Source organism: Macaca fascicularis, chromosome 2 (genome assembly GCF_037993035.2).
Source record: "Macaca fascicularis isolate 582-1 chromosome 2, T2T-MFA8v1.1".
NCBI lineage: Eukaryota > Metazoa > Chordata > Mammalia > Primates > Cercopithecidae > Macaca > Macaca fascicularis.
This window is the reverse complement of record NC_088376.1, coordinates 4261731-4283385: the sequence shown is the minus strand read 5'-3', so window position 1 is coordinate 4283385 and position 21655 is coordinate 4261731. Positions and strand designations below refer to the sequence as shown.

The 21655-nt window shown below is 52.8% G+C and overlaps 1 protein-coding gene across 1 annotated transcript; it reads right to left on the bottom strand.

The window, feature by feature from the left end:
- Positions 1-1342: 1342 nt before the first annotated feature.
- LRRC15 (leucine rich repeat containing 15) lies at positions 1343-15693 on the bottom strand. The gene is made up of 2 exons (XM_015444915.4): positions 15611-15693; positions 1343-7000 (listed from the first exon to the last, which is right to left on the bottom strand). Exon 2 carries the CDS (start codon positions 6993-6995, stop codon positions 5250-5252), a length of 1746 nt encoding a protein of 581 aa, XP_015300401.1. The 5' UTR covers positions 6996-7000; positions 15611-15693; the 3' UTR covers positions 1343-5249.
- Between the last annotated feature and the right edge of the window lie 5962 nt (positions 15694-21655).

The following is a 21655-nucleotide window of genomic DNA, read 5'->3' as shown; positions in this document are numbered from 1 at the left end:
CTCCATCCTGGCAACAGAACGAGACTCTGCCTCAAACAAACAAATAAAACAATTCCAAGAATTTTCTGAAAGAGAAGGGATGGAGATTCTAACTCCTTTCCCCATTATCCAAAATTCCAGAAAGCTGTTCGAGTGTACTAAAGTTCAGTGGCTAGGGAAGGACCAAGCCCGCCCCCCACCCCCCCCCCCCCCCCCCCCCCCCCCCCCCCCCCCCGCTCATCGAAGGGGCCGAGCCCTGTAATATGGTGAACATGACTGACCCCTGTCGGGCTTCATCTCCTAAGACAGGCTTCCACCTGGCAGATGGGATCTAAGGCGCTAGAAGAGTCCAGGTAAATATGATTGGAAGCCCTTTTCCTGGGTATAATCGTGGGATAAAGGGACAGGGACAGCAGATCACCCCTCTCTTACCTGCTGGGCCTGCACCAGCAGCTGTGGCACCCCTGGAACCCAGAGGCCTGAGGGAGTTCTGGGGATGCCTGGACACTTGGAGGGAGTCACCTTCCTTCAGACACTGTCGCTTGAGAGCCTGGAACTTCCTGAGCCTGGTGCTAAGTACTTATCGGAGTCCAGAGGTGTGCAAGCTAGTCCTGCCACCTGCCTGCGTGCATGTGTGTGTGTGCATACACGCGTGTGCTTTGAACAAATGCTGACTGAACGTCAGTGCCTTCCTGGTGGCATAAAAGAACTAGCCTGGGAGCCTGAGGCCTGGGTTGCAGGGCTGGCTCAGCCACTGGCTTACTGGGTGACTATAGGACATTCATTTGCTGTCTTGAGCTCCTTTTCCTCATCTATAAAATGGGTTGAACTTATTCTTCAGGTCTTTTCCAGTCACAGTGGCCTATAGATACCATTTGTTATTTTCTTTTTGGTCCCTACTCATTTTCTTTTCTTTCTTTCTTTCTTTTTTTTTTTTTTTTTTTTTTGGAGATGGAGTCTCGCACTGTCTCCCAGGATGGAGTGCAGTGGCGCCATCTCGGCTCTGCCTCCCAGGTTCAAGCCATTATCTTGCCTCAGCCTCCCGAGTAGCTGGGATTACAGGCAGACACCACTATGCCCAGCTAATTTTTGTATTTTTACTAGAGATGGGGTTTTGCCATGTTGGCCAGGCTGGTCTTGAACTCCTGACCTCAGGTGATCCACCCACCTTGGCCTCCCAACGTGCTGGGATTACAGGTGTGAGCCACCGTGCCTGACCTCCCACTCACTTTCCAAAGGCCTATTCTCAGCCCAGAATCTGCTTTCTGTGAGGATCTGTCCAGCTCAACCTCACACAAACATAGCAAGAGCAGAATCCACAGGTGTGAGACCCCCTACCCAAGACACATAGAGAGCACACACAGCCCATGTAAATTATTTATTGTTGATTCTGTACACCAAATGTATTACAAGCAGCATCCAGCAGAAGACAGACCCCCAACCCTGCCCACCAGGGCTCACACTCTACAAAACCCTGAGGGCCTAGAAATCTCTAAATGCATCGCCAAGCACTGGGGCTGATTTGCAGTAATTCTCTAAGCAAGGCAAACATGATCTACTTTTGAAGGCAGCATGAAGGCAGAGGGTTGGTGAGAACAATCTCTCCTTAAGAGAAGAAGAAACCTGGGGCGGAAGGAGTTTTACCCGGAAGTGGCTTGCCAGCCCACCCCCTCTGAACCACAGCAGTGGCTTCCTTCCCAGCCCACCACTGCCTTCCCAACCACCCAGAACCAGTTCTGACTGTGGGATCTGGGGACAGAATCTTTTGAGTGGTTTGTAGCTAAAAGCTAGGATACATCTAACATCTGTCGACCAACTCTGGTTCCCGAGTTATCTCTAGCTGTCTGTTCTCTGTAAACTTCCTGAGTTTGGAAATTCTTTCCCAACAGCTTTACGCTGGCATCTGAAAGGTTGTGGAAATTGTATCCATGAAAAGTTCTAAGAGCTCTCGTATCTCTAAATTCTAAGGAGGAAGAACAATATACATACAGCCCAATTCCCATGAGAGGGGCCAGCTATTCTATTCTTTAAGGGGTGGGTGAGTTTATTTTTTCCTGTAGTTACAAAGCTTTTGATCTATATGGTGCCAAGTGAGGTTCCGATGACCAAGACTTTGGAGAGCAACAGGGGAATGGCTTCCATTTTCTTTGGTTTAATGACGAGCCAAGACAAGCCATGAGCCCTTGTACAAAGTTCGGAGAGATAAATACAACTCCCAGCGTATTGAGTACCATGCAGAAGAGCAAGTGCCTCTGTGCCCCATCACAAGCTGGTAGAGGTGGCACTCCTACCACAGGGGTGCTGAGGGCTAGAGAGAGAATCCACACCCAGTGCTTTGAAGGGTACCTGTGCACAGTCAGCCCCTCTTAAAAAATAGTGGTTCTCGTTGGCTTTTGTTGTCTTTTCTCCAACACTGACTCCCAGCTCCCAATCCAGATGGGCGTGGGACTGTCAAGGAGCTGGAAACAGAGGGGGAAAGTGCACTGAACTCTGTACCCTACTCCAGCTTTCTGGGGGACCAGCCGGCTCATTCCAGCCCTGAGAATTGAGCAAATGCATCAGCCTGTTGGAAAGGAGACTCCACTCAGCTTTTCTTGTAGTTCCCCAGCCAGGCAACATGGCGCAGAGAGGTTGAAGGGCCCACTGAAGAAAAGGAGGCCCAATGGCTCCATCCAACTACTCTGATGGGAGAAAGGAAGAGGCAAGAGGTTCACATAAAGGGGCCCTCACCCCTCACCTGTGGTGCTCCTGGGTGGTGTCCTCTGAGGACAGCGGCCCTCAGGTCAGCCTCTGGGCTGGAGAGGAAGGTGTTCCAATGTCATGGCTACTGCCAGGAATACCAGGGGTTCTGGGTTAAGATTGGCAGGGCCCACTGGGTGAGGAGGCCTCCCACGTCTCTCCAACCCTGGCCCACTTGTGCCTATGCACAGAGACATGTGGGGGCCACTCACAGGAGCCCCCAACAGGTCTGGAGACGAGGAATGTGGGCAAACCCATGCTTCCCGTCTGGAGGGGTACGGGCCGGGCTGCCCCTGTTGGCACCAGGCACAGCAGGCCACCATCAGCGGGTGACGCTCATGTGCCATGCTGTGGGCTCACTTCCTGTTGGCCCTGGCAAGGCTTGGTGCACGTCCTCCAGGTACTACCAATAGTTTGGAAATGCCCTGGGGACCCAGATTTGCCATGGGGAGATGACATGTCTTGTCTCTGACCGGCCTCATCTCTCCTAGATTCCCTGGGACAGAGAGTGAAAAGCTACAAAGTGCACTAGAGTTTGCAAACATCCCTCTGGACGTTTTTTGTGCAGGAACTGGAAGGGAAACGTGGCCAGCGCTGTGCTCCGATCCTGGGGGATGTCACAGTGTCTTGCAGAGCAGGGAACTAATCAGAGCCCGTCAGGATTGGTGGTGGATTTCCAAGTCCCCGCGGAGTCAGCCGAAGTTCTTTCCTGGGCAGACATGGAGACCTGAAATTCTCCATTTCACTGTAAACTGGGCCAGTTGTCCGGAGAAAGCCACATGTTGCCATGAGCCTAACTTCTTGAGCGCCATGTGAATATGTTTGTAGCAGGAAGGCCAGAGAAAGCAGGCATTCGTGTGACTGTGACTCGAGGAGGAGACTAACCCGGGAGCAAACAACTCAACTCCTAACCAGACCACATGCAAGAGGAGCTCCAGGGAGCCCCCAGACCCAGTGTGACCCGTCGTTGTACCCCCGTGTTGCCTGCTGTAAGTGAGATGCTGAAGTTTAGCTGCCAGCTGACTGTGATGCTGACGGAGAATTTTACCATATTAGAAAGACACTGGATTCCGTTACACTTGGTTTTCAATTAAAGGATCTCATCTCTGAGCTATTTCACTTCCCCTAAGTGAAGAATGAAAATTAAAAACAGATACAGGCATGTCATGCCCATAAAAGGCTCCAGGCAGAGGGGCCTCCGACGAGCCGCAGACAGCTTGCTGGCAGGGAAGGGGGTGTGGCTGCACGGACCTCTGCAGTCAGGATGCTTCTGACCTGGCCAGCCAGGGTGCCCCAGGTTTCAGGGTCTCCAGATTTAATCAGATCTCCTGTGCAGGCCGGAGTCTCCCATCCTGTCCACACCCACATACTCTCCTCCACCCCTGGCCACTGGGCCTTTGCACAGGCTGGCTGTGGGGGGACCGTCCTGGCTCACGGGGAGCAGGTCCTAGGTAAGCCCATCTCCAGAAGCCCCGGTCTCCTCTGGGAAAAGCCCAGGATGGGGGATATTGGTGATGCTCTGTGTCTGGGTCTGAATGCTGATTACACAGGTATGTTCAGTTTGTGGAAATCCACCAAGCTGTACCCACTTTTCTGCACATACGCTTCAATTAAAATTTTTAAAACAGAACTCTAGGGGTGAACACAAGGACCCCCAGGCACCAGATTTCTTTCTCTATCCTGTACCAATAAGCTGATTTTAATGTTTTTAGAATTCCAAAATCCTACATGATTTCATTCCTTAAAGGGCTAAAGTTTTCAAAGCGAAGTTTGCAGTTTGGAAAGATCCTTCTCTAAAAGGCTGAGCTTGCTGTGTTGGGGTCTTCCTTCCTTTTCCAGATAAAAATCACAAGTGAGATGCTGATGACGGCTCTGTCTCCAGGAACTGAGCGGCATGATTTTCCTTCTCTCTTTCACAGCATCTCCAAACCCAGGCTGCTTGACGGCTCGTAAGAAACCAGTTAAATGGTTTGAAGTCTTCTTTGAGGAGAGAACTCACCCTGCCTTCAGGAGCAGAAAATCAAGGGGAGAACTTTCATTTGAGGGGACATGCTGGGTCAAGCCATAGCACAAACAAGAGGAACAAAAGAAGGGAAATCAACTTACATAATAGTTAGGCGAGAGGGGCTATCTCGGCGGAGAACTATTCCCACGAAGTGAGCAGGCTGTGGACTAACTGAGTCTACGAGGCCAGGAAGGGGCCTGGGCGCAGGGAAGGCTGTTCTTGGAGGACAGGTGGGGAGGATTTGGAGGAGGAGCCCTCCTGAAGGAAGCCCAGGGGTATGAATCAGAAATCCCCAGGGCTTTTGCCATGGCCAGTTGGATCTATCTTCCTGATTGTACGAAGGTCCGGCACGACCTGCTTCTCTACGGGAGAATCAGGCCGGTCAGGAAGAGGTAGGCACACCTTTCTCTAGGGCCAGAAAGAATAATCACGGGAAAGCTCCGTGGACCCAGGGGTGGAGGCAGAAAGATGAAGTTCTCAGGTCCTCCAGTCCCTTCATTCCCCAGCCCTGCTCCAGCCTGCCTCTTTAACACTCGTTGGGTGCCTTCATCTGCATCAGGACGGCTTGGCTTCTCTTCTTGCAGCAGCAACAGCCGATGCAGGCAGCCAGGGAGCAGGCCAGGGCAACAATGCCAATGACAATGGCAGCAATGGCCAGCCCGCTCTGGGCCTGGGTCATGCCCCAAACGCTGCGGTCGTCGGTGACCTGAATGGTAGTCAGATCGGTGTAATCTTCCACAGGGCTGGTTAGCTCAGTGGTAGAAGAGATGGATGTGGTGTCAGGATAACTTGATGTGTCTGGGTACCATGACGTTTCTGGATAACTAGGCACCTCGGGGACATGGACACTCGGAACAGCAACGTTGACATTGATGATAATGAGGGACTGGCCTCGGACGTTGGCTGGGCTGAAACACACAGGTACAGTGTCCGTCCCTAACCTAGGCTGGTTGAGCAGGAGCCAGTTGCGGAGTGGAAGGATGTCTGAGTCACACCTCCAGGGATTGTCGTACAGCCGCAGCTCACACAGTTTCCCCAGGTGATCGAAGATGCCGAGGGGCAAGTTCTCCAGCTGGTTGTTCTGCAGCTGGATGGTCATGAGGCCATTGACGTTGGCAAAGATATTCCCTGGGAGCTGTCTGAGGCGGTTGTTCTGCAGGGAGATATTCTGCAGGTTGGCCAACATGCGGAAGACGTTCCCGTCCAGGTCCTGCAATGCGTTGGTGTGGAGGGACAGCTCCCGAAGCTCCGTGAGCCCGTTGAAGGCACCCGGGGAGATGAAGCTGATCTGGTTGCGGCTAAGAATCAGGACCTGCAACTGGCGGAGGTTGCTGAAGACGTTGTCGGGTAGAGAAGTGATATGGTTGTCATAGAGCCAAAGCTCCCGCAGGTTGGGCATAGGCCCGAAGATCCCCGGAGAGAGCTCCTTCAGGGAATTCCCGAAGAGGGTAAGACGGTTGAGCTGGGGCAGCTGCATGAAGATGCTGGGCGGCAGCTGGGAGATGTGGTTGTTGGACAGGTAGAGCCTCTGGAGGTTGTGGTTGTTGTGGAAGAGACCAGGGGAGAGCAGCCCGATCTGGTTCTGCTGCAGAGCCAGTTCCTGCAGGTTGACAAGCCCATCAAAAGTGCCCATGGGGATATCCGTGAGCCTGTTCTCATAGAGCCGGAGGACCTGGAGGTTGCCCAGGTGCTGGAAGACCCTGGGTGAGATGTGGGTGAGGCTATTCTTGCCCAGATTGAGCTTCGTGAGTCCCACCAGGTGGTCGAAGGCTCCGTCGGGTATGTATTCCAGGTGGTTGCCATGCAGCTGCAGCTCCTTGAGGTTGCTGCACTGGGAGAAGTGGGCCGGCTGGATCTGCACCAGCTGGTTACTGGACAGAAGGAGTGACTCGAGGCTGTCCAGGCCCTGGAAGAGGCCGATGGGCAGAACCTGCAGCTTGTTGTTGGCGAGGCTGAGATAGCGCAGCGAGCCCAGGTTTCGGAAGGCCCCGGGCATGATGTGTGACAGTTCATTCTTCTCAATCCTCAGGGCGATGAGGGCTGAGATATTGAGGAACGGGGACTCACTGAGTTCAGTGATGTGTGTGTTGAGGATCTGCAGGCTCATGGCGTTCCAGGGCAGAGGGGTGGGTACGGCCACAATGCGTGCCCCGGTGCACTCCACCTGGGAGGCCCTGGAGCAGGTACACTCACTAGGGCAGCCATAGTAGGCCAACCCTGCACCCCAGGCTTGGCAGCCCACCAGCAAAAGGAGATAATGCTTCAGTGGCATAGCCTCTGCAGGGGGAGAGAGCACACGTTAGTCAGGGTCCCCTAACCAACACTGGCAAGTTTTAAGCCAACATCAACTTGCAGTGCCAACGCTGGCTTGGCTTTGAACCCCATCATCACATGCTGAATTCATGCTCCATCTGCTCCGGCCAGCAAGCCTCTGCACCTCTGCCCCTGCCTTTCTGCTTCCATGTCTTTGCCCAGGCAATTCTCCCTACCTGGAGTGCGCCTTGTCCTTATACAAAATTGTCCCATGCTTCCAAGTCCAGCTCCAGTGCAATCACCTTTAGGACACTTCCCAGATTCCGTGAGTCAATCAGTTACCCTTCCATGAAGTTATCTTCCCAGTCTCCATCATTGGCCATGCCACGGTGGCCTTGGATGGCATTCACTGTGTCCCTGTCTGTCTCCTTCCCCAGCCAATATGCTTTCCATGGACATGGAATTCATCTTTCATCCCTACAGGTTTCTTAGGGCAGGAACTGTATCTTACCCACAGGTTCCTTAGGGCAGGAACTGTATCTTACCTACTTACCTATAGGTTCTTAGGGCAGGAACTGTATCTTATTCATCTCTGTATCCCTCACATCATCTGAATGTGCTGGTTAAACACAGCCTTGTCAGGAGGAACACGGAGACAATGGGAACAAATAAATAGGGCTGAACCTGGGGGAAGATGATGAGGCCACAAAGACAGTGGCCTGCCGGGAGGTGCAGCAGCAGAGTTAGGACCACAGAGCTAGGATCTGCCTGAAAGGCTACAGTGGAAGCAGCTCTTCCTCACCCTCGCCTGGGCCTGCCCTGCCCAGCCCATGACCACCAACCACCACTTAGCCCTCTGTTAGCCCTTTCACCTGTGATTCGTCTAGGTCGAATTCAAACCACCCTCCCAGGAAAAAGAAATGACATGTCTGTACCACGTCTTGCCTTGCTGGGAGAGGCTGCTGTGGCTTAGCTGACGCCTGAAGCCAGTCTTGTGGGTATAAGTCCCAGTTTCCACAAGAAACACTGGGGAGTCCTTGAGTAAGTTCCAGAAAACCTACTGAGGTGTAATTTGAGCTAAAAGATGGTAGGTCAGACGTGGTGATGTTCTGAAAATGGAGGCAAGTTCATGGAAATGTTGGTGTTTGAAATCACTGATGACAATGACATATGTAACTCTGTGTGTATGTCCGCGCGCGTGTGTGTGTAAAATGTAGAGATATGGGACATGGGTGCTAGTCCCTATATGAATATTTAAGGATCACCAGTAGTTTCACCTTGAATGAAGCTTTAGGCCTGCAAGCTTCAGCTCCCTCGTGTGTGAAGAGGGGATGGTAACTCCTGCCCCGCTCTTGGGGCTGTTATGAGGAACGAACGGGGAAAGGATGCAGGGCCATCCCGGCCAGTGCTGTGCAAATGCGTGTCGTTGTTCCATGCTTGTCCACAGCATGGACCCTATAGACTCTTAAAGTCAGGAGGGCCTCAAAGTGCTTCTGGTCTTGGCATTCGTAGTCAAGGGACTAAGAATTTCTGTGTACATGTGAAAGTATCTCCAACTTCCACCAAAGGTTCAAAGATCCAAACTCCCGGAAGATTCAGCAGTCACTGCCGGCCACTCATTTCCATCACTTTATGGGGATGCAAGAAGCAAGGAAAGGCCTCTGAGCTTAAAGCCAGGTCTCCAGACCCCTAGGGAAGCACTTTGAGTGTTAGTGCTATGCCTCCCTTTCCATGAGCAAAATTCTTGAGTCAGAGAAAGGAATTTCAAATGATGGCATAGAAGCCGTCAATGGTTGGGTAAAGAAGGTATTTCTCTGGTCTCTGTTTGTGGCTCTGAATTCATGGGGTCTGGAGCTTGGCCCACGTCTCAGAGTAACTCAGGCTTCCCAGTTTGGCCTCAGCCCCACGCATCCCTTCCCTGCCCTTCCCCAACAAGTTTACTCTGAGATAAAAACCTAAGCCCATTCCCCAACCACACAGACCTTGATTTTTTTTTTTTTTTTTTTTTTTTTGAGACAGAGTCTTGCTCTGTCCCCCAGACTGGAGTGCAATGGCACAATCTCTGCTCACTGCCACCTCTACCCCCCAGGTTCAAGCCATTCTCCTGCCTCAGCCTCCTGAGTAGCTGGGATTACAGGCGCCTATCACCACACCTGGCTAACTTTTGTATTTTTAGTAAAGACAGGGTTTCACCATGTTGGTCAGGCTGGTCTCAATCTCCTGACCTCATGATCCACCCGTCTCGGCCTCCCAAAGTGCTGGGATTACAGGCGTGAGCCACCGTGCCCAGCTGAGACCTTAATTTTTTTATTTGTTCACAGCCTATGCAAGCCCTGACCTGTTATACTTTTCCTTTAAGAACTTGACTAAGTATATAGAACAATGGAAATAAGAAAGGAAAAAGAATACCTGTCCAATGGCATCTAGATGCAAAGGAATGGGGCCAGATTACACTAGGGACACATCTAAAAAAATTAATTTATATCGATAAATGTCAGGTCCAGAAGCTGACAACAGAAAATGAGCTGCCTAAAGAGAGTGCACACACAAAAAAAGTGGCTCAATATTCACCCTAGGAGAAGACTTAGGACTTTTTACTAACGATAACAAAGGAAGGAGGCTGCCCACAAAAGCTAGTGTGGTCTGAGACTGGATTAATAGAAGTATTACATGTGGAAAAAAGGAGGTGATGGTCTCACCCTACACTGCCCTGACACGGCCACACCTATAGTGCTGGGCTCAGTTCCACTCTGAACTTCAAAAGGCTAATGACAAACTGACTTTCTGAAGAATTCTAGAGGATGGTGAGGGGGTCTAGAAAGCAGAACATCTGAGCATCCATTGAAGGAACTGTGTCAGCACCCTAAGACATGGTGAGAAAAAAATTAAATTAAAATTAAAGTGAAGGAGATGTGGATGAATCCGTAACCAGAGGAAGAGATGCTGGGAGGAGCCATAGTCACTTTTCTAGCATCCCTGAAGGGCTGCCACGGGATACAGAAAGCAGCCAGCTCAGTGTGGCTCCAGAGGTCAAACGGGTGCAGAAGTCACAGAGTAGCAGATTTCAGTTCACCGCGGAAGACAGCCTATCCAGAGTCAAAATGGGCAACCTCACAGAGGGAGTAAGCTCTGTCACTGGAAGCCATCCAGCAGAGGCTAAAGCAACCACTTGGTAAGCAAGCTGTGGAGAAGATTCCCACGCCTGGTAGGGTATTCGACTGGAAGACAACTGGTGTCCTGTCCATTCCTAAGATCTTAGGATTCTAAGGCTGAGTTCCAGGGCATGAGAAAACAATCTGTCCACCAAGACAACGGTGCCTGTGCTCTTAGGGGTCTGTGTGGACAGTGGGTGTTTGCCCATCTCTTTGGTGGAAGTGTATGTGAGATATTTACTGCCTGGGCTGATGTACAAAAGGTGGAGCTTGAATTGCTCCTGGAGACAAGCTAGCTGGCGCTTATATTTAATATACACTCATATACCCAACGTGCTTCAAAATGGTGTCACAACCCAAGTGTCAGAGACTAAATTAAGTGTACGTCACCTGGCCAGCCCAGGGCAATCTTGAGTTTCCCATCTATGAATGGCAGTGTAGGACGAGGCACCCTCTGAGGACCCATCTTTATGTGGCTTTCTCTGAGTCTACACCCCCCAGCTGGGGAGGGGCATCAAGCCAGTCCAGGAAGGGCTTGTGCCAGGGGAAGGTGCCTCTTGACCTGGGAGGACTGCAGAGATAATTCCCTACGGGAACAGGGCCACCACTGTCTAAAATGGACCACACTCAGCATGACAAATATTGCAAGAATTTGCAGATTTTCCTCTTTATAAATCCTCACATCTGCAAAGCCCACCCCAGCACCACATGCAGCAGTTTCCTGTTTTCCAGCACTTTTGACTGCTGTGGCTGGCGCCCAGGGCTCCACAGGACCTCCAAAGAGCTCCCCTCAAACCCAGCTGCAAAGCCCGCAGGGGAGGGAGGGGCCACAGAACCGGGACGGACAGGTGGGCCCTTGGATTCTCAGCGCGTAGTGCCAGCTCGCGCGGTGGCCGCAGCCTCCAGGAGCCCAGCACATGGAGGCCTAATAGCCCACGCTGCCTGGAGCCGCTTGGCAGCTGTGACAGATGGCGGTTAAAGGGCCACAAAGCTGCCCTAATTATAACTTCTCCAGGCAGCCGAGAGCGTCCTCAATCACTTCAGTGACTCAGTCCAGCCCCTGTCCAGCTCCCGGGAAAGGGGAATAGCCTGGCGTCTATCAGTGGCCCATGAAGTCAGCAAGCCGAGCAGACAAACCGAAGGACAACCTGACAGCTCACCTGGGCGCTCTGATGCAGTCCCTCCCCGTGAGCAGAAGCGCGCGAACCAGGGCGCTCCGGCTTCGGGTCTCAGCAGAAGCACCGTGACTCATGAGCAAACACATAATTAGCCTCGAAGCCCTGGGCTTGGTTGGTTGGTGGGTTGGGACGTTTTTAGTTTAATACCATCGTTCACATTCCCTGAACACGAGGTTCCCTGGAAGGAGACTCCTTCTTATTTTAATGCCACAGAGCATAACTTTTGGAGGGAGCCTGGAACACCAACATTCTACTCTGGTTGACACTAAGTTGAAGTGTGAGCCTCGGGCAATTCGCCAGGCCTCAATTTCCCCTTCAGTAAAGACTTCCAAGGGCCCTTGGAGCTCTGCTATCTTCTGATGTGAGGCAGGAAGGAAATTTGGCCTGAAGCCCGTCATGCTCCTTGCTTCTTTTTCGCAGAGGACCTGCTGGACCTCCAGCAGGGCCGCCCGGCCTGGCTCCAGCTTCATGCTGAGGCCTGAGGAACCCGTGCCCATCTTTTCAGGTCCACCTGCCTCCAAGTTTCCCAGCCAGGGCAATCCCACTCAGTAATCAGCATGTCTGCACGCAGCCAATACCTGTTGCCTGGAACCCAGGGACTGGGAGGGGCCTCCGGGAGCTTCTGGTCCTGCCCCCTCCCAGTGCACCCGGGGAAACTGAGACCCAGAGAGCGGCTGTCTCTCCCTGGCTACCCAGTCGTGGCCTCGTCTACGGAGAGATGTCACCCAACCAGCCTGAGGGCTCCCGAGGAAGATGTCAGGCTTGGAGCAGCCGGGATCTGTCCCCACTGCCCACAGCGGGTGCTGTCCTCAATCACGCACTCATGGGGGCTCAGGCCAGTAGGTCTGCCTGAGAGGCTTGGCCTGAAGCTCGGGCCTCGGTGCCTCCAGACCGCCCCATCTCACCAAACGTCCCCTCTCCTGGGGCAGCACATAAAATCGCCTGGCTTGTTTAACAGAACTGACCTCATAGCGTTGCTGCTGTGAGGATTAAATGAGTTAATGCATGTGAAGCACTTGGGTGAGTTCTTGGCACAAAGTGAGGATCCAATAAATCTTTGTGGCGATCGTTATTTTTGTTGTTGGGTAAAATCAGAATCTCTAGAGACTCCGCCCACAGAGATCCTGATCCCTAGATCTCAGTGGGGCCCAGGATGCTGCATGTTTTACAAACTTCCCAAATGACTCCAATGCAGGAGTCCACAGAACATGCTCAGAAACACCACGTGAGGTCTAGACTAGCCGAGTACTCAGGCTTGGACCTTTCGTCGCTGACCGCTGAGAACAAGAGGGCCCAGCACGGGGGAGGCCGCAGGTCCTGCCACAGGCCTGGCCCCAGCCTCTACCAATACTTCTCTCAGCAGCCCCTTCTGCATCCCCATCGGGAACGTGGTTTGTGCTGAGTTGAACCTGGCAATAGAAGCTGCTTCCAGAAATGGTACTTACAGCCTGGAGGATCAGAGGTGCAAGAGCTGAGTGCACCTAGTCAAACCGTCTGCTCACTTTATAGCTGGGAAAGCTGAGGGCGTCCCCAGGGAGGAGGGGACTTGCTCAAGGTCACACGGTCCGTTAGAGACTTCTGACACCCGATCAGGGCCCCTAACTACAGAGCTTGGCGAACCCCTGAGCCTCATCCCCGGGATTCGGGACCGTGTCAACCACATGCCTGGCACCCGATCAGGGCCCCTAACTACAGAGCTTGGCGAACCCCTGAGCCTCATCACCGGGATTCGGGACCGTGTCAACCACATGCCTGGCACCCGATCCGGGCCCCTAACTACAGAGCTTGGCGAACCCCTGAGCCTCATCACCGGGATTCGGGACCGTGTCAACCACATGCCTGGCACCCGATCAGGGCCCCTAACTACAGAGCTTGGCGAACCCCTGAGCCTCATCCCTGGGATTCGGGACCGTGTCAACCACATGCCTGGCAGGGCGGGACTGGGGAGGAGGTGGTTTTGCACCCCCCAGCTTAAATCAACTGAGGTTCATACAATCCACCTTCCCCCTGCCCAGCATGATTCACCAAGGGCAAGTGCTTCTAGCGACCACCAGGCTGCGTGGGTTCAGGGTGCCTTCTTTAAGGCTGCTCTGATGCCAGTGTTTGTTCAATTCCACCTGGGTCTCCTGGAGGACTGTAGGGAAGGGAGGGAAGGGACGGGGGTCACCAGAAGGGGCTGACCCCTGTAATCTCAACAACAAGGCTGGAGATGGAGTCAGGGCCGCAGATGGATTTGTGATGAGGGGTGTGTGGATTTGAAATTGGGACAGCTGCACCTTTCCCTGTGTCTCTGCTCAAATGTAAAGGCAGGACCTGGGGCCGAGGTTACAGGCCCCTGATTTGGGAATATTCCACCCCAAACAGAAAGCATCCTTGAACTCCGAAGCCAGACTGGCCACACCCTCACCCTCACCTTGATCAAGTGGGGAACCCCATCTCTCGTCTCTCACAGCCCTTCAAAGCCAAAATGTTGCTTATTGTTTTAAAAAAGAAAATCGGTTAAAAAGCGCAATTCCTTTTCAGCCCTTCTGTTGGGGATCCTCCCAGGTTTGGCTTCCTACAGAGGCCAGAGCAGGACTGTCATTAGCCTGGCAAGGGTGGCAGGAGACACTGACAAATCGCCCAGCAGAACACGGAGAACTGCCCCAAAAGGGCTCTTATGAGACTAGCCACGGTCTAGAAACAGCCCCCTTCTCAGGTGGGCACCTGGGATCCCAAACTAGAGAGAAATGGATCAGCCCCTGATCCAAAAAAAGCATCGGAAGCAGATTCTAATTTCTGTGTCCCGAAGCCAAGAGAAGGCATGAAATCTGAAGCAGCAGTGACTCTTTCGTGGTCAGGATTCAGGGCAGCAAATTGCCATGTGTGATCACAGTCTGCTTACCGGCAGGACTGAGTTGGGGCAGTTTCTCCCCCATCTCTTCTTATTTCTCCATGGCTGGATCTACTCCTTCCCTCGCCTCACCACCCCCTCCATTTACTGAGCAAGCTAAGGGAGTGTTCCCTAGCCCTGGGAAGAAGCTTCCATGACCTGACTTTCTGCGGAATCTATCCAGAACTTTCCCCTGGCCCTGACCCCTCTCACATGCCTGCCTCATCACTGCTGAGCCCGCCCAGCTGACTCAAGACCACAGACAAATTGGACTGTCTGGCCCTGAATTTACCCCAGATGTTCAATCTATGCAGGACGAAGGAAGTGCCAGCCATTAGAGAACTTCTAAATTGAGGAGCCAGTGCACCAGCACATTTGAGAGCTGCCCGAGATAAAGTGATGTATCCCAGATAACCTCAAAGGAGAAGCTGGCACGTGGCAGACAGGCACCCGGCACCTGCCGCTGGAGCACACGTGTCATCCCAGAGAGTGCAGCTGCACCGAGGTGACGCCCTGGCGCGGGAGGTGGAATGGTTCTCGCACTTTGGCAGGGGTGGGAGAGTCTTGAAAGTTCTGGTTTTCCACAGTTGGTTTCTTGGCCCAGGTCCTGCCTCTCCATTTGAGCAGAGACACAGGTCAAGGTGCAGCCATCACAATTTCAAATCCACACGCCCCTCATCACAAACGCATCTCCTGCTCTGACTCCCTGCTCAAAGCCACCAGGTTCCACAGAGGCCGGCCCTTCCAGCGGGAGAGAGGGGAAACTGCCGGCATAGTGTCCCCTAAGCCACACGGTTAGAGCCTGAACAACGCTGAGCCCATGTCTGAATTCCAAACTGGAACTGCAAACCAGGGACCGGCACATCTGCTGAAGTCACACCTGCAGGAATTATGCGTCTATGTAAAGAAGACAGCTCTCTTGCCTGGGAAACCCCCATGAAGGAAAATCTTGGACAGACCCAAATGCGGGGCAGACCACTGGGGGCCACCAGGGTAAGTGCCAGGAAAGACAGCCCAGGCTCAAATAATCCGAGCCTTAAAAAGAAAAGTTCTTCCCCCAGTGGATCTAGATTCCAGAAAGGTCAATCCAGTGACAAGCAGGTGATAATTTCGTCCACTTTCAGCCCAACTTGCTGGTCTCAGACATCTCAGCACCCCAGGACGACATCATGAGCTGCTCAGGGCAAGGGGCCAAGAGACTGTTGAGGCCTCAGCAGAGCGGCTGGTGGTCCTGGTGTCCGGGCAGTGAGGGAGACAGGCTTGCACCCCTCCAAGCGCAGGCTTCTCCTGGCCCTGTCCCGAGAGCATCCCCAGGCACATGGCAGCCCTGCCCCTTCTGGGGTCTCCCAGGGGAGCAGGCCCAGCAGAAATGGGAAGGGGCTGGCCGGGTCCTCTAAGCAGAGAGGAGGGAGGGGGTGGCTCGCCTACTTACCAGCAGCTCGGCGCCCGCCGGCCGTGGACAAGAGGGAGCCTGAGAGGAGGACGAGGGACGGCTCAAGGCTGCAGCATGAGTGTGGCTTGCCTGAGCTGTCCCGGTATTTAAACTATCCCGGGCGTGAGTCACTGCAGAGGGCAGTGTCGGCCCTGGGAGGGGGGACTGTGGGCCACGGTGCAGCGCCTGGATGTCCTGGGCTGGCACTACAGGGGACACACAGCTGGCATCCCTCAATGTAAGGGGTTTGCTTCAGCTGTGTTTAAAAGCTCAGGACACGTTTTCCTCTTTCTTTCTTTTCCCCAGTGTTTCACTGCTTTGGCTGCTGTGAGAGGGGAGTTTACAACGACCCCGTAGCCCCCTCCCTAAGTGACTGTGGACCGCTGCTGCCCTGCCCCGCCCAAGGAGACACGGACAAGGACCCCGAGAGAGGCATGGGGCAGGATTCAAGGGAGTTTCTTTGCTCCTGGAAGTATTGGCAAGTGCTTCTCCCTGTGGTTCTAGAAAACTCATGTATTCTTCTATTTCTTTTTTATTTTAAACTTTTTATTTGGCTTTAAATTTACAGACAATTAACATGATTCACCTGTTGTTAGCATTTTGGAAGAAGCATTTATTTTAGATTCCAAGGAAAAATATAATTATGACCACCGTGTCCCCTTTAAAAACAGCATTTCTGATTTCCTTGCGATGCTGGGGTCTGTGCCACTACTGCTGCCCTGAGAGGTGCAGGCACACACATCTCTGGCTTGGGGACGGGCAGTCAAGGGGCCTATCTGGGCCTGCGGAGCTTCCCTATGCCCCTCACCTGTGCATTACAGCCCACACCCTGCTGCGTCTGTCTGCCCCCTTCCCCAGTGGGGACAACGCTGTTTCTATTTGTGGTATCCCCAAAAGGCCTGGGGAAGAGGATACAGGAGTCGTAGTTGGAGGGGTGGGGAGGCTTCCAAACCCCAGCTTCTCCTCCGAGACGGAGCCTCAACAAGGCCTGCGCTGCCCCAGGCTGAAGCCGGCCTGCCCTCGCCTGGCTCAGTTTACCCTCTCAGTTAAGTGGGGAGAGTGATATTTACACACAGTGCCTCATGGAGTGCCAAGAGGCTTAATTAATATTTGCGCTGTGCTTTGAGATCTGCGATGAAAGGAAGATATAAAAGTGCATAGTGTTATTACTGAAATAGTTGCTTAGGTGGCTTGCCATGGTCAAGGCCTACAGCCTGAATCATGCCACATTCCTCCTCACCGTAGCACCGTGATTCAGAGTCAGAAACAAAAAGTGTCTGTCCATTAAATAACAGGAGCCCAGGAGGGGCAGGCACTGCTTGGAGTGGCTCCACACAGCTTGCGGCTCCATCCTTTCACCCACCAGCCTTGCTCCCACCTGGAGAACACCTGTCCTCTTACAGCCCTGGTCCCTCCACCTTCCCAAATCAGGTACTTTAACTTTTTCTTTGTTTTTGAGACAGAGTCTCACTCTGTCACCCAGGCTGGAGTGCAGTGGCCCGATCTTGGCTCACTGCAGCCTTCGCCTCCCGGGTTCAAGTGATTCTCCTGCCTCAGCCTCCTGAGTAGCTGGGATTACAGGCGCGCACCACCAGTGTACAGGCCCAGCTAGTTTTGTATTTTTAGTATAGACAGGGTTTCTCCATGTTGGCCAGGATGGTCTCGATCTCCTGACCTTGTGATCCGCCCGCCTCGTCCTCCCAAAGTCCTGGGATTACGGACATGAGCCACTGCACCTGGCCACTTTAACTTTCTTTCCATTGAATCTGCACGAATAAGAATATCCCTCTTTTTCCTCTTCCGTTCTCACTAATCCTAGCACCCAGCTTCTCTGTGTCAGGCACTGTGCTGGGAGTGGTGGACAACACAGGGATGAATCGGCTACATTTAAAGATGGCTATTTGGGAAGCACCTGCTGGGAACCAGAGACCCCTTGGGTACCTCACTGCAGCTGTCCATCATTTCACCTCCACCAGCTATCTCAGCCTCACCACGTGACATTTGGAGGCAGATAATTCTTCATTGCAGGAGCTGTTCTATGCGTCATAGGAGGCACAATGGCATCCCTGGCCTCTGCCCTCTAGATGCCAGCAGTATCCCCCGATCCAAAAGTAACAAACAGAATGTCTCTAGATATTGCCAAATGTCCCCAGGAAGGGAGAGTTTACACACGCGCACACACACACACACACAGGCACCACACACTCATGGTTGAAAACTACTGATCCGCCAAATAGTCCTGTGAGTGGCAGTAATGACCCCCATTTCACAGACAGAAAAACTGAGGCCCAGGCCTGTTAACTAATTTCCCCGCAGCCACATGCTAAGTGACAGAGCCAGAGTCCAAGCCCAGCCTGTGGGCTCCATGCTATCTGCACACCACTGGCTTCTGTCCTCCGGTACATAACCCCCACGGACGGAAGTTCAGACTGACGCAGAGCGGGGCTGGGAGAAGATGGGAGGAGTGGGGTCACTGACGGACCCTTCCTTAGGGCTCAGCCGGGCATGGTGCCTCACGCCTGTAATCCCAGCACTTTGGGAGGCCGAGGCGGGTGGATCACGAGGTCAGGAGATCGAGACCGTCCTGGCTAACACTGTGAAACCCCGTCTCTACTAAAAATACAAAGAATTAGCCGGGCGTGGTGGCGTGTGCCTGTGGTCCCAGCTACTCGGGAGGCTGAGGGAGGAGAATGGCTTAGACCCGGGAGGCGGAGGTTGCAGTGAGCCAAGATCGCGCCACTGCACTCCAGCCTGGGGACACAGCGAGAGTCTGTCTCAAAAAAAGATGACCAGACTCTGGAAGGTGAGGGGAGAGGGTAAATAAAAACCATCCGGTCAGAGTGAGCAGGAGAATGTGCTGGAGCCCAGGCTGTGTGGCAGGGCCTCACCGAGGACTGGGATACTCCGGAAGAGTAACGTCCTCTCGAGGCAGTAGGGAGCCACCAGGAGTGTCGGAGGAGGGAGAGGCCCAGGTGGAGCCATGCTGTAGGAAGTGTGCTGTGGGGGGCATCCAGCCTTCACAGAGGACGCTCTCTGGCTCTCGTGACAGCACATGGGTTTCCACGCAGTAACCAGGCCATGCAGGACGGCGCAGTCCCCCAGGCCGGGGTACTGTGGAGATCGGGCTGCAGGACTCCGGGTTTCCGCACATGGAGCCCTCTCTTCCCCGGAGAAGCACCTTCTCCTACAGAGGAAGCAAGGCAGCACCCCCTCAGCCCCCAGAACAGCCGTTCTGTTCCACTAATGAGGGGAGAGGACATCTATTATTATTGAAAGGAAAAGCCTGATTTACCAGCCGCAGGCCCTATAACCTCAGGGCTCATTTTCCAGCCCCCGGGGAGAACCAGAAGAGCCAGGGTTGCCCCAGGGCTTCAGGGAACTCTGCTCTCTCCCGCCCTCGAGTGTGTCTCTATTGTAGTAAACAAACACAGAATCGGACACTGGAGGCCATGAGACCCAGCCTCACCTCGGTGGGGCAGACCCCTCCGCAGCACCCTCCACAGCTGGCGTTATGAGCCCTGCTCACTTCCCCTCAGGGGTGGGGACGCTGTGGCCACACCGTTACGTCCCCTGGCAGAAAAAAAAGATGGAGAATGCCTCGGGCTGGTAAGGATGATGGCAGTCTCACACTCAGCTGATGGGAATATAAACTGGTAGACCAATAGCTATCAAAATTCAAAAAGCCAGGCATGGTGGCTCACGCCTGTAATCCCAGTGACTGGGGAGGCTGAGGCGAGAGGATCCCTTGAAGCCAGGAGTTTGAGACCAGGCTGGACAGCAGAGTGAGACCCCATCTCTACAAAAAAAAAAAGAAAAAGAAACTCAAAATGTGTAAACCCTCACATACGCAGACACGATGGTGCATGTGCACAAAGCGATACGTTCAAGCATGCTCCAGGCAGTACGGCTGGTAGCCACGGATCACCGTGAACAACTCAGATGTCTGGCTGCAGGACAGTGACTGCGCGCATCAGGAAAATCCATACCAAACAGCCAGTTTTAAAAGATGAGACAGATACATCTTTAATTGCAGAAGAAAAACATATCATATGTATGAAGCATAAAAGCAAGTCACAGATTAATATATATAATACAATTGCACTTACTGGCTTAAGAAAAAAAGACGTAAATGTACAACTCCTCAGTTATACCTTAACACATGGGAGATTTAGGAGAATAGTCTTTCTATTTGTCAATCATGATCACACAAAAAGCCAGAAGATGGTACGAAACATCAGCTTTCCCACTGAATGGCCCTCAGTGCCCTCAGAGTCAGCCTCAGATGGCCATCCAGGGCTCTCTTCTCCTCCTGGTTCCCTCCCACCTCTCTCCTACCCGGGTGCCCCTCCATCTGCTCTCCCTTCAGGAAGCAGAAAAGGCCATGAGAGCCCCAAGGTGCCAAGGGGCAGCCAGTGGTCCCCAGCTCATTCCCAGGGTCCTGGCTGTTCTCTGAAGGAGGAATTTTAGGTTGTTCCTCAGAGCAGCGCATCTCAAAGACACACAGGGATCCCTTTTGGCACGCAGACAGCCTCTCGTAACAGGACTGTGTTGGAGCATTCGGCCACCTGAGTCTCTGTGGATATATTCAGTTTTATAGAAAACTTTCCCTGACAGCTTAAGAGGAACAAGAAAGAACAATGCAGGTGACAGTAATTTCACCCCGCTATATGGTGTGTGTCTGTCCGTGTGTGTTTGTATCACACATATATACACACACATACGGTGTCTTTTTCTGTATCTATATATAAATGCATAGAGAAAGATCTAGAAGGACACATACAAAATTGTCACAGCAGTGGGGGCAGGGAGCAGTGATAAACAAGGGTGTTTGTAACTATATGTTGTTTTATGTTTCATTAAAACAAACATGCATTGCTGAATTACATCCGGTAAGTAATTAGAACAACTATTTGAAATATAAAAACAAGGTTCTTTTTTTTTTGAGATGGACTCTTGCTTTATCTCCCAGGCTGGAGTGCAGTGGTGCAATCTAGGCTCACTGCAGCCTCTGCCTCCCGGGCTCAAGCGATTATCCTGCCTCATCCGAGTAGCTGGGATTACAGGCACACACCACCAGGCCTGGCTAACTTTTTTGTATTTTTAGTAGAGACGGGGTTTGGCCATGTTGCCCAGGCTGGTCTCGATAAGGTTCTATTTTTTACATCTTTTTCTTAAACTGAAACCTGCCTCCCTGGGCCCTCCACACTGGGCTCTCCTCCACCCTTTGGGCCCCACAGTGCCTGCCCTTGCCCATGTGAGGCCCATCCATTCCAAAGCCTTCTCCTCTCCTGCACCCTTGGAACTGCCCCACACAGGCCCTCCCCACAACCGTCCTGATGGGTTGCCGGGGAGCCCCGCATTCACTCAATAACAGCATCCGGTAAGCGGCAGGCCCTGAGCCAGCTGCTGGTGTACAGAAGTGAACCCACTCTGAGGGGCTCAAACACATGAACCATCAGCCTCCAGCGTAAGGCCCATGTGGGATTGGTGCTGTTATTCGATGAGCTTTGGCAAGTGTGTAATGACATGTATCCACCATCATATATCATACGGAGGATGTACACCACACAGAATTTTTTAATGGTAAAGAATGAAACATGTTTATAGACTGAGCGACATGTCTAGTGGAGTCAATGTCAAGTGGAGAAGGAGGGAAAGAAAAGGAGAGGAAAGGAGAGAAGAGAGGAGGGAAGGGGAGGGGGAGGGGAGTAGGAGGGGAGGGGGAGAGGAGGCTATTTCTTCTTGAAACAGGCCCCTAATGCCTGCCTAGCACTCAGCAGGAGCAAAAGGGCTTTTCCTGTCACAGAAGGAGCTCAGGTTCCCTGATGGTTTCCAAATCCCAGCCCTGTCCATCCCTGACCTGCCACTCTGAGCCTCCTTGTCCCCATGTGTGAGCTCAGATAACAACCTGCCCCACTTAACTGATGAAAGGATTAGAAGGAGAATCGTGTGTGAAATGCCCAGCTCAGGGCTTGATCACGGATGCCCTGTAAGTGGGAATGCCCCTCCCACTCCCATCTTTCCCTGTTTACAGGGTTGTTGCCG

Bases quoted from the DNA above. Each gene is read 5' to 3' on its own strand.
- LRRC15 (XM_015444915.4), bottom strand. From the start codon at position 6,995: ATGCCACTGAAGCATTATCTCCTTTTGCTGGTGGGCTGCCAAGCCTGG.